This window comes from Mustelus asterias, chromosome 2, assembly GCF_964213995.1.
Source record: "Mustelus asterias chromosome 2, sMusAst1.hap1.1, whole genome shotgun sequence".
Classification (NCBI taxonomy): Eukaryota; Metazoa; Chordata; class Chondrichthyes; order Carcharhiniformes; family Triakidae; genus Mustelus; species Mustelus asterias.
Genome location: NC_135802.1, coordinates 77365497 through 77381239, shown reverse-complemented (window position 1 = coordinate 77381239; position 15743 = coordinate 77365497). Strand labels below are relative to the sequence as shown.

The 15743-nt window shown below is 42.5% G+C and overlaps 1 protein-coding gene across 1 annotated transcript in view; it reads right to left on the bottom strand.

Moving 5' to 3' along the window:
- hepacam2 (HEPACAM family member 2) overlaps positions 1-15382 on the bottom strand; it is a 104744-nt gene extending 89362 nt beyond the window's left edge. Inside the window, exons 1-2 of the mRNA XM_078227876.1 lie at positions 15141-15382; positions 170-520 (exon numbers count right to left, since the gene is read on the bottom strand). Of these exons, the coding sequence (XP_078084002.1) occupies positions 170-520; positions 15141-15219 (430 nt within the window). The 5' untranslated portion in view covers positions 15220-15382. The remainder of the gene's footprint in view (positions 1-169; positions 521-15140) is intronic.
- Between the last annotated feature and the right edge of the window lie 361 nt (positions 15383-15743).

Below are 15743 nucleotides of genomic sequence, written 5' to 3'. Positions count from 1 at the left end.
ACAGACTGATGAAATATATGGTGCTTAGAGGGCAGTTGTATTAAATTGTTGCTGGATGGATGGAAAGTCACAGAAAGCATTGCTCACCTTCCTGATCTGCACTGCCTGTGGGCAACACTCTGCACTAATAAATGAATGCCGCATAAAGGAAGTTTGAAAACTGACTCACCGTTGACACTTACTGTCAGTTGTCGACTAGCTGATACCACCTTCACTCCAGAGACAGTCACTTTTATAGTATATTCACCATCATCTCGTAATTCCACTGGGTTTATCAACAGTGATGCACTGGGAGGGGACAAGAAAAACCTGTGTCCATGTTCCATGTCAGGAGTCAAGGTATTGTTTATAGCAGTCACCAGAAGCATGGAGCCTGAAGATTGGCTTTGGAAAGTCCAGGTTATCTGAATGTTCTGATCTTTAGTTCCAGTGGTGTAGTTTGCAGGGAGCAATAGGGGTTGTCCGACGGTGCCCAGGATCAATTTGTTTGGCACTGTAACTGTAACAGCTCCACAAGAGCCTAAAGAGAAAGTCAAAAGACTGAAAATCCATATGAATCCTCAATACAAGGGAATCATCTTATAGAAACTGAAAAAATGTATTCTTACACACTCAGTTAATTTGGTTTAAAAGCTAAGTTTTACTCTTATATTTTACCAGACAGTAATGCAGTGAGAGGTTCAGATGCAATTCGATGCAAGTAAGAAACATAAATGCCTCAGCATTACAAAACTTTGGGTTGTAATCATTTAATTTTCTGGGCCTCTTCTGCCTCTGGATCTGTTTGTCGCGAGGTTTCACTGGTGGGATCTGCACCAAAGGTGTTTCTTGGGATCCAAATTCCATCATTAATCCTCATGTTAATATGTATCTGAAGACCCTGACTGCCTGCCCACTTTGGTTGAATCTGAGAAGTGTACAGTTAAAATAAAATAAAATTGGAGCTAAGGTGTTTAACATGTTGCAAATAGACAAAAACTGTGATGGAAATTCAGTTCCTTACCCAGATGGATTGAAGAATTGATTGCTTTGGTCCTCAGGAAAGTAATATCATTGATCAATTTTGAAATAACTGCAGTTGGCAAATGAAAAGAGCAATGCCATCATTTCACTTGTTGGAAAGTAATTTTTTTTAAAAATCACTTACATTTTCCTGCTGGACCTCAGCAGTGCGATAGAAAATTGATCTGTTTCCAGGGAATATTGCGCACAGAAAATGCAAGGATCTGCCATCTCTATTTTCTTTTTGCAATTTTATCCTCTCAACACCATTCCCCCGCCCTCCCTTTGAACAATTTGACTAACAATGGGCAATGAGAAGACAAACACTAACAACCCTGCAGAGCTCACTCGATTGACTAGCTTTTATGTGTCATCCTATCCAGCTTATATGTATGTGGATGCCCTGACAGGTGAGCCCTGACCTCATCCAGGGTCCACAAACAAGTGCTTTTCCAACAGGAGTGACTGGAGAGTGATCAGGAGAAACAATCTTAGCGCCAATTAAAACAACTGGCTGTTGCTTTGAAGTTGTTATTTCCATTTATATTTTGATTGGACTTCTTTCCATGATCCAAATACAGACATTTAAATTAATAGAAGCAAAGTTCGCCATTTTATTCTTCAGCAACATAAGAAGGACTTTTCCGTCAAATATTTCAGAAGTCATGAGGCACTGCATTATTTCCTTGTTGTGCCGTCTGAGAGCAGCAACAAAAATGCTGCTTGAATTTCCAGCTTCAGTCACTAAGGAAAAGACTTTCTGAAAAGGACTAAATGCAGTACCCATGTACAATGCACAATAAGTCCCATTTTTTTCTCCCAACCATGCAAATCTTGCAGAAATTAAACAAATTAAACTAATATGCAAATGCATGTGTGTTTTCCTACACAATGACATCAGACTAATAGTCTGTCATTCTTTTAACCTTTCACCTCTTTCATCAACAGGTTATAAGGAAAGCTTTGGACTTATTCAATTTAGACACATAAAGAGCTGCATATGTGAATAACTCATTGCATCTGCTTGGAAGCTCAGCTTCAGATTTCAGGAACATAGGAACATAAGAGGAGACTGCTTCTTGAGTGCATTTTTGAGTGCATTTCTTGCCAATTTTTCCCTTCCATCTCCCCTGAAGATGTTGACTTTGTGCTGAGTTAACACTAGTCCTAGATGCAGTCTAGTACCTCTCCTAACTCCATGTATTAATCTTGATACATGGCCTGAATTTTCATTCCTCAGGGATGGGACAATTCCTGGTTCCACAAACCTGACTTGGGAAAAAATGAGTTAAAAAAAACTCTCATTGATAAAACTCCATTCTCTACATTTGACTTGCTTCAACTTCTTAATCACATAAAAGACATGCATTAATATTCATAGCCCATTTATAAGCACTTGGCGTGTCAATCAAACTGTGAGCTGACAGACACCCCACTGTGATAATCTTAGAATCTTAGAATCCCTACAGCGCAGAAAGAGGCCATTCGGCCCATCGAGTCTGCACCGACCACAATCCCACCCAGGCCCTACCCCCATATCCCTACATATTTACCCACTAATCCCTCTAACCTGCACATCCCACGACACTAAGGGCAATTTTTTTAGCATGGCCAATCAACCTAACCCACACATCTTTGGACTGTGGGAGGAAACCAGAGCACCCGGAGGAAACCCACGCAGACACGAGGAGAAACCCACACAGACAGTGACCCAAGCCAGGAATCGAACCCAGGTCCCGGGAGCTGTGAAGCAGCAGTGCTAACCACTGTGCTACCGTGCCACCCCTATCATTAACATAATGATAGGTTGTGAAATTCATCATTCAGCACAAACCCTATAATTATCTCCTTCAGGCTTATATCAACAAAAAAACCCACTGATTTTTAAAAACTGCAGATTTTTATCAAAACTTAAGGTTCAAGAGATTTAAATGCCTTGACAGTTTGACAGATCCCTTAATAGCTTTGCATTTCCCTTAAGCTTTACATTCCCATTAAGTCTATCCACTTTTTAATTCACATTCATGTCTACTTTTAATAATCCCAAAGGTTACTTGACCTCTCCCAAACAGTACCTGACCTTCCAAAAGTGCAACTTGCCTCTCTCAAAAGACGTCCCTTAACTTATCCAAAAGTGTACCCTACCTCTCCAAAGGGATACTCTACTGTGCCAAAGAACTCTGGCAGCTTTTGAAAGGTCCAAAGCCCACAAGTTGTGTTTTTTTATTTGCTTTTGATTTGATTTATTATTGACACCTGTATTGGGATACAGTGAAAAGTATTGTTTTGGCCACCTCACTGGTAAAGCTTGGATCTGGCTGAAGGCAGCTATACTTTAACATGCGCAGCTACATCCGCAGATGTGCAAACTACAACCCACAACCACTCTACACCTCACTTGCCCTGGCAAAAATGGTGGGTGCCAAAGTCAGGGGCAATACTTCTGGATCCAGGCCCTCAATGCTTTTTTGCATAAGCCAGAGACCATCTATATCATGGCAAAAAATCTGGGCCAGTCAGTGTTAACATGGCATTGGACTGCAAAAGACATGATAGCCAAATTTCATTCTATCCTTCCAAGATATCCACATGCACCCACAAGAGGGTGGGGTCTCGAAGCAGCAGCAGTGCACCAAAAACAAAAAATACATACTCTGCTCACCCAACCATACAAAGTCCTCCTTACTGCCATCTGTGCCAACACTGGGAGAGCTGCCCCACAACCTGGTCAAACAACAGCCTGATATAGTCATACTCATGGAATCATATCTTACAGACAATATCCAATGCCACCATCACCATCCCTGGGTATTTCTTGTCACACTGACAGGATAGACCACCAGAGGTGGCAGTGCAGTGGTATAGTGAAGGAGGGACTATACCACTGGCAGTGCTATGCATTGATTCTGGACTCCATGTAAAGCTATGGCATCAGATCAAACATGGACAAACATAATTCCTGCTGATTATCACCTACTGTCCTCCCTCAGTTGGGGAATCAGTACTCCTCCATATTGATCAGTACCTGGAAGACACACTGAGGATAGCAAGGCACAGAATGTACTCTGGTTGGGCTAGTGCCTCCATAGCACCAGTAGTGACCGAACTGGCCAAATCATGAAGGACATATCTGCCTGTGGCAGGTGGTGAGTGAAGCAACATGAGGGATAAACCTACTTGATCTCGTCTTCACCAGCCTGTCGCAGGTGCATCTGTTCATGACAATACTGGTACGAGCGAGAGAACACCCCGGCTTCTTCATGATAATGAATTAGATAGATACAGAATAGATCCAGCTGCTCAAAACTGGGCATCCATGAAGCATTTGAGTCATGATCAGGAGAATCGCATTCAACTAGCATGTGTAATCTCGTTGCCCAACATATCTCTCACTCCACCATTACCATCGAGCCAAATGACCAATCCTTGTTCAATCAGGTATATAAGAATATATGCCAGGAGCAGCACCAGGCACACCTAAAAATGTGATGCCAACCTGATGAAGCTACAACACAGAACTGCATGCATGCTAAAAGGTGGAAGCATCATGTAACAGACAAACCTAAGCGACTCCATATCCAATGGATCAGATCAAAGGCCTGCAGTCTTGCTGCATCCAGTTGTGAATGGTTGTGGACAATTACATAAGTAACTGGAGAAGGAGGCTCCAAAACATTCCCATTCTCAAAGATAGGGGGTGCCCAGCATATCAGCGCAAAGGGTGAGGTTGAAACGACTACCTTCAGCCAGAAGTGCCAAATGGATAATTCAACTCAGTCTCCTCCTGAGGTCCCCAGCATCAGAGATCCCAGTTTTTAGCCTATTTGATTTACTGCATGTGATATCAAGAAACAACTGAGCCCAATGGATGCAGCAAACACCATGAGCCCCAAATATACTCCCTGGTGTAGAGTTGAAGACTTGTGCCCCAGAACTAGCCATGCCCTTAGCCAAGCTGTTCCAGTAAAGTTACAACACTGGCATCAACCCCTGCCCAGCTATGTTTTGTCCAGAAAAAGCAGGTTGTGGTTGATAGAGGTTAATCATCTTAGTTCCAGGATATCACTGCAGGGGTTTCTCAGGGTAGTGTCCTAGGTCCAATCATCTGCAGCTGCTTTGTCAATGGCATTCCCTCCAACATAAGGTCAGAAGTAGGGATGTTCTTCAATGATTTTGTAGTTTCAGTACCATCTGTTACTCTTGGGATACTGAAGCTATCCATTCCCATGAGTATCAAGATCTGAACAACCTGTGGATTTGGGCTGATAAATAGCAAATCACTTTCATGCCATGTTAGTGCCATCCCCAACAAGAAGCTAATGATGTTCCTTTTATATTCCACAACATTACCATCAGCATGTACCAAATACAAGATGCACTGCAACAAGCTGCCTTCTAAACCATTGACCTCAACCACCTAGAACAGTGTTTATCAAACTTTAAAAAAAAAATTTAATAGGCATCTGGATGGGTACATGAATAGGAAGAAAATAGAGGGATATGGCCAGAGTAGAGTCATAGAGAGTCATAGAGGTTTACAGCATGGAAACAGGCCCTTCGGCCCAACTTGTCCAAGGGCAAAAGGTTTTTGTAAAATTTAGTTAGGACATCATGATCAGCACGGGCTTGGAGGACTGAAGGCCTGCTCCCGTGCTGTACTTTTCTTTGTTCTAGGTTCACAGGATGAGGGGGCAACATGCATATCAGATGCAGAGTTCAACCGTTTCCTTTGTGCAGTCTTCACGTTTGGGAGAACAGAAAATCCCACCTCGCACATGTAAGTGATTGTGAAGGGCAATAGCAACAAAATATTTTACTTAGTACTGGATACTCCTGGGAGCTGCCACTCCAGAATGATGACGACCTCATGGACTTGCGGCGTGTTTTTAAAGTGTTGTCACAGGTCAGGAGCAGCAGCGCAGTCTCCTCATTTGGAGTCAGCTGTAAGTTAATAACTGACTCTGGGCTCTCAAACTCAAAGGGATTTTTCACCCACTTCTTCTCTTTCACAATCTGAAACTTCTCTGGAAAGTAGTGGCAAAAGCTGTCGATTAGCGCAGTCAGATGTGACTGAATGTGGCTTGTCAGTCTATTGACAGTTCCCTTACTGACACTGTTTTGTTCTATGTGCCATAGCAGTGTGAGGAACATGTAGTGGTTTTGGGTTTTTACTCGCAGTTGCCAGACTTTCAATGACTTTGGGAAAGCATCCATTTGTTCCCAGTGCCAAAAACAATCATCACCTTTTCCTTGCAATTTTAGGTTCAGTTCATTCGAAATTGAAAAGATGTCTGCAAGGTAAGACAGAGTTAGCATCAAACTTCCATCATCAAACGAATCAGCCAGCGGGGATGATTTCTCAAGGAGGAAAGCCTGGATTTCATACAGCAGTTCGTAAACTCAGTCAAGTATCCAACCCCTTGACAGCCAATGTACCTCTGTGTGGAATAATACATGTGAGTGCTCGGCCCCCAGTTTGGAACAGAGACTCGCAAAACCTGCTATTGAATGTGCTGCATTTAATGAAATTCAGGACTTTCACAGTTCCTTTCAACACCACTTCAAGATCGGATGGAATTCCTTTCGATGCCAATGTCTCGCGGTGAATGAAGCTATGATCCCAGACAATGTCCTCACCAGCTGCTTCCTTAATCCTTATTAGAACTCCACTGCTTTTCCCAGTCATGTTGGCTGTCCCATCACTTGTGATTCCTCTGCAATTAACCCAGTCAAGCCCGCAATTTCCAATCACTTAACTATTCAATGCTTCAAAGATCTGTGCACCAGTCATGTTGTTTGGTAATGTCAAGCAGCATAGCACCTCCTCAAAATATTAATTTTATGCTAAACATGTCAAACGTAAACTAACAAGGTTGCACAATCTGTAACATCGTACTTTCACCCGTTGGATTGAGAACTCCTGTGCTAACTTTAAATGAGAAATATGCTGTACTTCTGAATTCTCAGCAATATCACTAATTCAGTGAGCCAGTGTTATCACTAAGTTGGATACATTTCAGCTTTTCAGCTGACCTCTTATCTAGGACGATGTGAGCCATGTCTAATGGTGTAGGGAGAATTAATCTCTCTGCAACAGTGTGGGTCATTTTATCTTTAGCTATACGGTAAGCCACCATGTAAGAGACTAATTGTGCTTTGTCATTCAATGTTAAATTTCTGCTAAGAACTCGAGCTGATGATTTCAATTCTTGTTGCATGCTTTGAAAAAATCCAAAGGTTTATTCTCCAGATTGCCATGCTTAGTCTTCGGATGTCTTCGCAGTTTCGAGGGTTTTAAACTCTCATGTGCCAGTATTTCCCCACATATTACACACATGGGTTTTGCATCCTGATTTGTGTTGGTGCTATTAACAAAACCATACCTCAAGAAGTCATCTTATACTGTTTGGTTCCTGATTTTAGTTTATTCTTTGTAGGCTGTTGACTGGAGGCCCTGGCACTCTGTGCAGAGCTAACAGTAACATTGCTCTGTCCTGTCGTGCACTCTCTAGAGCAGCTCTCTCCTGCAGATTCCAATGTGACATCCTGGCCAGTAGGTACGCTGCTTATTCATGTCTCTGGCTGTCTCCTTCTTGTCACGAAACGATCAATGACCACAGTCCTCTTGTCTTGCTCGCAAATGAAAGAAGCCCACCTCCAAGTGAATTTGTGCCAAAAGCACGTACATTGAGGGCACTGGGTACCAAGTGTACATGAATCATAGAATCATAGAAACCCTACAGTGCAGAAGGAGGCCACTTGGCCCATCGAGTCTGCACCGACCACAATCCCACCCAGGCCCTACCCCCACATATTTACCCGCTAATCCCTCTAACCTACGCATTCCAGGATTCTAAGGGGCAATTTTTAACCTGGCCAAACGACCTAACCCGCACATCTTTGGACTGTGGGAGGAAACCGGAGCACCCGGAGGAAACCCACGCAGACACGAGGAGAATGTGCAAACTCCACACAAACAGTGACCCGAGCCGGGAATCGAACCCGGGACCCTGGAGCTGTGAAGCAGCAGTGCTAACCACTGTGCTACCATGCCGCCCTAAATGCAGGGCCCGCTGACCTGCTCACTGCTGCCTCTTATTGTTTGAGGCTACTATTAACTATGTTTATTCCTACTCTCACTGCCCATAAGTTGGTTTCTCCAGCCAGAGGATGTAACAAAATCTCTTCTACTTCTCCTGCTTGAAATGCGTAACCGATGGTCTCAGTGCTTCACTCTATTCATCTCCTGTGTGGCTCACAAACATAATTTCCAAGGGAGTAAAAAATTGAGGCAATGGGGTTTGGCCACATTTAGAGTTGTGTGCAATTCTTGACACCTAAGTCAGGTGATCTTTATGAAACATCATGACACTTTTTACACCCGCCCTTGACGCACCTGCAGGTCACAGCCCCCACTTTGAAAAAGCCTGACCTGGAAGAACAACAGTAGAACACACATGGGAACACAAGCACCAACAAAATCCCCTTCAGATCATCAACTACCTCTACTTGGAAATATGGCCTGTAGTTTCATCCTCAAAGTGGATGGGAGAGTTGTGAAAAAACCTGGCTTGACCCACCCACCTCAGAAGAAAGTGCCTTCATTGCTGGGGGCTGAGTGCGGAGTCAGCCAACCCGGGAAAAGGTGGGGAGGCAGCCTCAGGGGCTGCCAGTGGAGGCGGGCTGTTTGAAAGGCTCGCCCGGTGCCATGAGACTTTGTCAGTTTCACAATGTGTGTTGTCATAAGTTAAGTGATTTCAAGGATCTGTGGTTTGTAGTTTTTGAAACTCCAAAGGGCCTGGAACATTGACACTTTTATTAGCTTGTTCCAGACTTTCTTCCCATAGGAGAAAGTTTTCAATGGATTATGTTTCTTTCAAAGCTTTTTTTAACAAGTGCCACTATACACTATGGTTTCATTAGTTCTAGAAACTGCACCAAGGGTCAACGGGCATCGATGTGCCCACGTTTGGCATTGGGGCACAAAAGGACATGGGAAGTGGGTAAAGGACAGAGTTTGACATAAGGGGGCATGAGGAGACAAAGGGGGTGGATGAAAGAGCAGAGCCAAACCTAAGGAGGATGAGGGGACAGAGAGGATAAGTGGAAGGCAGAGATTTGTATAAGGGACTTGAGGCAATGGGTTGGAGCATAATTTGACACGGGGGCGTGAGCTTACCTTTTAAAAGGCCCCCTCACTCTAAGGCTCCATGAACCATAATTCTCTAAAACCCTTCCTAGTTCCATGAATATTGTGGAGGAATAGAACTTGCTTATTTGCTCAATGAAGCTAGCCAGGTCAGGAGTGCCAGATGCAAGTTTCTGACAGCCTGCATTCTTTAAAAGCACTCCTGAAAATTCGGCAGCCCAGAAATACAGTGAGGAATGCTAGAATTGAGATCCGTCCACCGTTTTTTAAAGAGTTCCCAAGTCAAACCAACTTGATGCATATATTACCATCCTTTCACCGTTTCAGGGAAAAGCCTTGGTACTGCTCATCCCCGCCCACCCTCCTGCCCCAACAACAATAACAGCACCGTGGGTATACTTACACCCCGTGGATTGCAGCAGCTCAAAAAGTCTGTTCACAGCTGCCTTCTGACGGGTATTTTGGGATGGGCAATAAATGCTACTATTGCCAGTGATGCCCAAATCCCATGAATTAATAAAAATAATAGACAGGTTGCTCCGAAGTCACTGTGCATGTAAGTTTTGACCATTTCTTGGCAACATGAGACATCAGGACACAACCCAGCAAGGTCATCCCATTCCATTTTCCTTTCCCCTCTTTGTAGGGAAGTGATTTCTTCCCCAGCGTCACCCTGGCAACTGAGATTGGAACTCCCAAAGTGGAAGATGTTACTTTATGACACTATCTTGTGATACTGAATGTTGATAGAGTATTGAAATATACTGGAGCATCATAATTCAAAGACAGGTGTCTTTTATAATGAGAACAAGAAGTTGCTTTTATATCGTGCATTTAAAATAGAAAGACTTCCCAAAGCACTTGACAAAAGCAGATACAGATAAAAACAGATACCTAGCTAAAGAAGTACATATTAGTACAAAGAAGTACATATTAAAAGCTCAATAAATGCGATGGGTTTTGAAGAGGAAAGGATCATGGAAGTGAAGAATTTTGCAATGGAGCAATTGAGCATGGCGGTGAAGAGGTAGAGCTGAGAGTTGCCAGCATTTTGAACATTCAGTGGTGTGGCAATGTAATGGTTGCTGTATTCTATTTATTATGGAAAGCTCCTTCCAGGATACACTAATCCATATTAAAAGCATGCCATGGAGGTTTTTATGTTTGGTTCAATATTTTTCCCTCAATGTTCCATTGACTATATTCAAACATAAGAGATATCAGTCAGTATACATTTCAAAGTTGATCTCAAAAGAAAAGGCTCACCATGGTGAAGTGAGTGATGTGGTTGCAATAATTAAAATATAATGGAATGACTAAGAAAATATAGCGTGTAATGAAAAATTCTTACTGTTTATTTAGGAATGCTTCCAAAATAAATTAAGTTGAAATGTTTGTTGGTTTCACATTTTAGTATAAAATTGCAAATGAACTAACTCAGGTTTTAAGAAGGCACTGATCAAAGGTTGCATTCAGTGGAGTTCGTGATACTGCTGCCATTTTTAACTTTCTCTTATCTAATAAGGTTGAAAGTATAATTGTTCTGATGTGTGTTGCGTGACTTGCTAACACTGTTATTGTGGGCAGCAGGCAGCAGTGAAACACTGAGCCCTATCCTGCTGAGGCTATCAATTCCTCTGAAGCTTGAGTCATGAATGGTAGATGAATTAACTAAGCCATATCAACGTTGCCTGCAGTACCACCCAGAAAATGGGAATGTCAAATGGCTGAAACGTCATTTACAGTATGAACATCGCTGCCAGCCTGTAATCTATTAGAATTATCAAACTTTCTCCCAAATTCCACTGGTAAATCTCTAATGCTAATGCTCAAAATAAATTTCCATAATCGATTTATTAGTACAGGCATCTGAAAGATAAAAGTACTGATGGTATTTGGACTATCTTTGGCTTTTCCACGGGAGAAAATTTGAGGCCAATGGGTTTGTGGAGAGAAATGCTGACCAATCCTTTGTTGACATATAAATTGGAAATGTTGATTGGTAAACAAACTGACTGAAACTAAAGAAAGAGACTAGAAGAAGGGCGTTAAGAGAAACAATAAGTGGAAGAGATTTGGAATATCTTACCTGTTATATTTTGCTAATTGAAGAAAAGGTTCAGTAAACTATTAAATTAGGAGAATATAATGTTTGAAATTTGCTAAATTATTTCATAATTGTCATTTAATGTACTGTGGCATTTTCAGAAATAACTTACATTTACAAACCAGTTAAATATTGCTTTTCCAAATTTGCAGTTTTTGCAATATTGAAGCACGTATGAAAAGATAAACAATTTTAGCATTTATCACTTAATTCTACAGAAGTTAGAAAGATCAGAAATATGCAAACCTATTTAACAATATCACAACAGTGGCAAATTGGGGATAATTTTCATTTTCATGCCTAGGTGGAGATCTAGTGGAGCTAATTGCCCACCCATTGTTCTCATCAGCCAAGTTTTATCCCAAATCAATGGGTTGAAAACTGAGTGCATTTACAATCAATAGGGTTGAAAATTGAATGTGTTTACACTCTGACCTACTCTGCCAGGATGCTATCTAGACAATGAAGTTAAAATTTGCACAATGTTGTGAAGAGCCAAAATACATCCCAGGGGTTTTTTTGGACTGTATGCACAGGCCCCTGGGATGAATATGGTGTGCCCGCTACTAAACAGATTGGATCAGTGATGGGCATTCTAAGTTAGTGAATGGGCCACATAAGTGACCCTCCTTCATCTCAGTGGGCCGCATTGCTGAAATCAAGTTTGTTCACTAACCATGACCCCATGAATAAGATTAAATACATTTAATACACGCCAAATGTTTCATATTGAGTTATGGAAAATGTTTAATCATTTGTATATGAATAGAACTATCCATTTCAAATAGTAAAAACAAAAGGGCCTGATTTTACCAAAATTTACGGGCGCGAAATCGCAGTAAAGTTGGGCGTCGGGCCTAAAGCGCTGCCAGTCTGCGGCCGATCCCTCCTCCCCACCGGAGGAGGGATCGGAGGAGGGATTCCCTCCCCACCCCCCCCCCCCCCCCCGGCAGACACGTCACTCCCCTTTTCCATCCCCCCCCCATCCCCCCTCCAGGGAAAGGCAAAGCAGCACAGACAGCAGAGAATTCCCTTTGGAGGATAATGTCCAAATCACAGGAACTAAAAACCTGACAGTCCAAAATCTGAGATAATATTTCAAAGTGTATATCCCCCCATCCTTGTCCTGTAATATTATCCCAGATTTTGGACAGTCAGGTTTTTAGTTCCTGTGATTTGGACATTATCCTCCAAAGGGAATTCCTTTCATCCTCTCTGCTGTCTGTGCTGCTTTGCCTTTCGCTCCCGGGCGCGCTGCCTGCGGTCTGTTCCGAACTGTGCATGTGCAGTTGGAGCTCCGGCCGCTCCAACAGCGCTAAGCCCCGCCCAATAGACCGGCGCCGAAAAAAGGCGTATGGGTGCGCTGGAGCGCGGCTGCCGGGCACGGATCCGTTTGACGACCGGACCCGGCACTTAGTCCCGATTTGGTAAAATCGGCCCCAAAAGAAATATTTACACTTATATTTACATGCAAAAGGAGCGCACAACTCTCACAGTCAATCAGCAGGCACTCCACTTCACTTGCCCTTGCTTTACATACGTATCACTTCAAGTGTCGAGGTAGGAAAAATCTGCATTGATGGAAATCAGCAGAATGTGGCAACGCTGCGTGTGGGTAACAGTTAACAAAATGTTGAATGGGCCACACTCAGAACCCAGATGGGTCACATGTGGCTCCCAGGCCGCAAGTTGCCCATCACTGGGCTGGATAATCCAATCAAAATATTTGGTTGGGTTGCAAGTATCATGCCAGGTTCCCTAAACCCCATTTCCCCGGAAATCCCCACAGTTGCCCCCAAGGTTCCACCAATTATCCTGACTAGCTGGGATGCCCCCTGCCCTGCAAGTTGGCCTTCCATGTGATATGCATGGCATCAACTTTGACTTACATGGGATCCAACTGAGGGATGGAACACCAGAAACTCTTAATGTGGGAATTCTGTTCCCAGCTGGACTGTTGACCATGTTTGAGAATGGGCAGAAAGGCTCCACCCCCATAGACCAATCAAAATCTTTGACTTAAGGCTCAACATGTCATATTCAGGCTTCAACTCAATGTCTTGCCATTGTCATATCTAACAATCCGTTTCCACCTCTTGTCTTTGATAGCTCTAACCTGTGCGCATCCATCATGATTACTTTCTCATTTGCTTGCCTCCTCTTTCACTCCTTTTGAGTTTGGTGCTCCCCTTCATTTTGGATCTTGCCTTTTAGTTTCTCAATAATGAAGGAAACTGATAAATCCCAGCAATTACCCATTTAATCTCTAGATCTTACAGGTAATGATGCAGCATTGTATAATATCTGGTCATCTTTGAATTTTCACTTATGGAAGGGCCAGGCAAAAATCACAGCTAATAATCTTTCACTTATTCTATGGTTTTATTTAAAGTTGCCACTTTAAAAACAGAACTATAATCACGGGATTTGACAGATTTCCCTGTTAATCATTTTCTTGACATTTATTTTCCAATCACTAGAACGCACTCTCAATTTATTTGGTATTCAATGTGGCAGCGGTAACATAAACATTAAAATATAAACTTAAAATATGCTGGTAATAAAATTCATGTGATAAAGAGAATTTGGAATTTATAATTATTGAATAGAATTCAACTGCTCTAACCAAGCAAAAATACACAGATATGATCCGCTCTGCATCTTCTCTCTTCATTTCTCAAAATATTTCCTTTCTCAGTAAGATTATCAGCATTCTGTTAAAAGATGGAGGGTGTGTACACATCGCCTACTGCCAAGTAAGTTCCATTTCCTAATTTTAGGTAGTATCTGCTATGGAAAGAGCCAAAAACTTGCGTACAAGTTCATGATTTGCGATGTTTAATATCACTTTCCTCACTTGGTTTTTGATTTGATTTGATTTATTATTGCCACATGTATTAGCAGACAGTGAAAATAGCCAATCCCAATGAGGGATTCTAATTCCAACACAAAAATCTGATTTTATTTTCATTTATTGCTCATTCCCAATTACCCTTGAACTGGGCAGCTTACTGGGCCATTTCAGAGTAAACCACATTGCTGTGGCTCTGGAATTCACATGTAGGCCAAGGCAGGTGAGGATGGCAGATCAGTGAACCAGGTGAGTTTTTTTGCATCAATGGTTTCAACCATTAGACTTTCAATTCCAGATTTTTATTAAATTCAAATTTCACCATCTACCCTGGGGGTGAGGGGGATTCGAACCCAGGTCCCCAAAGCATTACCCTACATCTCTGGATTACTAGTCCAATGATACGACCTTTGCCCACAATAATCTTGATTAACTTTGTTCAGAAAGTTTTAAGGATTGTTTGATCATTAGTAAAAGGTTGATCGAAATGGACCTGAAAGGGTTGAAGGAAGTTTTAATGTAATAGTGCCAGGTAAGACAAGAAGGTAGATCCGGACTGTGGAGCCCCTCGGGTCAACCGAATGAGCAGCGTCGTTACAGCTCCTGTCCTGTTAACCAAAAATATTAAAGGCTCAGACGGTGGTTGATGCTTTGGGTAGCCTCCGTGCTATAGCATCTTCTTTAACCAGGGGCTGGCACTCAACTGAAGCAGAAATAATCCACACGATTTAGACCAACAGCCCATGAATGTGACCTGTTGGATCACTTTACCAATGAAATTCTTATTATTATTGACTGGTCTCATATACCAAGTGCAACTCCTCAGTGTGGGCTATCCCTAAAGGGCGATGTTGTCGTAACTTTCATTTGCAAGTAATTTTTTTCCCCCAAAAAGTTCCAGCCAGGTACAAAGTCAGATTCGCTGGATTCAGCCCTTGGCAGAGAATCCCAACACCTGAGCTGTCGCTTAGTTTATCTAAATTCAAAACTTTTTTAATGATCAAACGCGAATAACCTTACGTTTGTCTTACCTATTGCCAGAATGCATATCTCGTACAGGAGAAAATGAGTTTTGCAGCCGAAGGGATCCATCGAGGCATCGTGTCCCATAGAGAGCCTGTGTGATTTTGAACAGTGTTTCTGTGTTCGAGAGCAACTGGTCCCAGCTTCGTTTGACAGTGAAATGAGCCAATTCCTGCTTTGGCTCCGGGTGTTCAGCACACACGGAAAGAGCGAGAGATAAACATACACTGCACCTACCCATCAGTTTAACATCTCCTCCTACTTACACACCACAGCACTGACACAGACAGGAGAAATACTATCACTTCATAGTAATAAAGCATTATCAGCATCATACACTCGAGCACGGTTAACTGCAGAATTTATCACCTATAGTTCGTATTATTGGGTTCTGGGTGTTTAAAGCGGGGTCGATATCTTAATTCGCCACCTTGGTTGTAATGGAAACAGCACTGAACTAGATTGTTCCTGTTCGTGCAGCTTGACATTTTTGTCCTTTGGACCAGTCCACGAAAGGGTTTGGACTGTTGTTGGAGGGTTAATACATTCTCTTTCTGTTAAATTTCTAGGTGACACGCGAAACTAAACTGAACCAAAGGGGAACTCCTGAC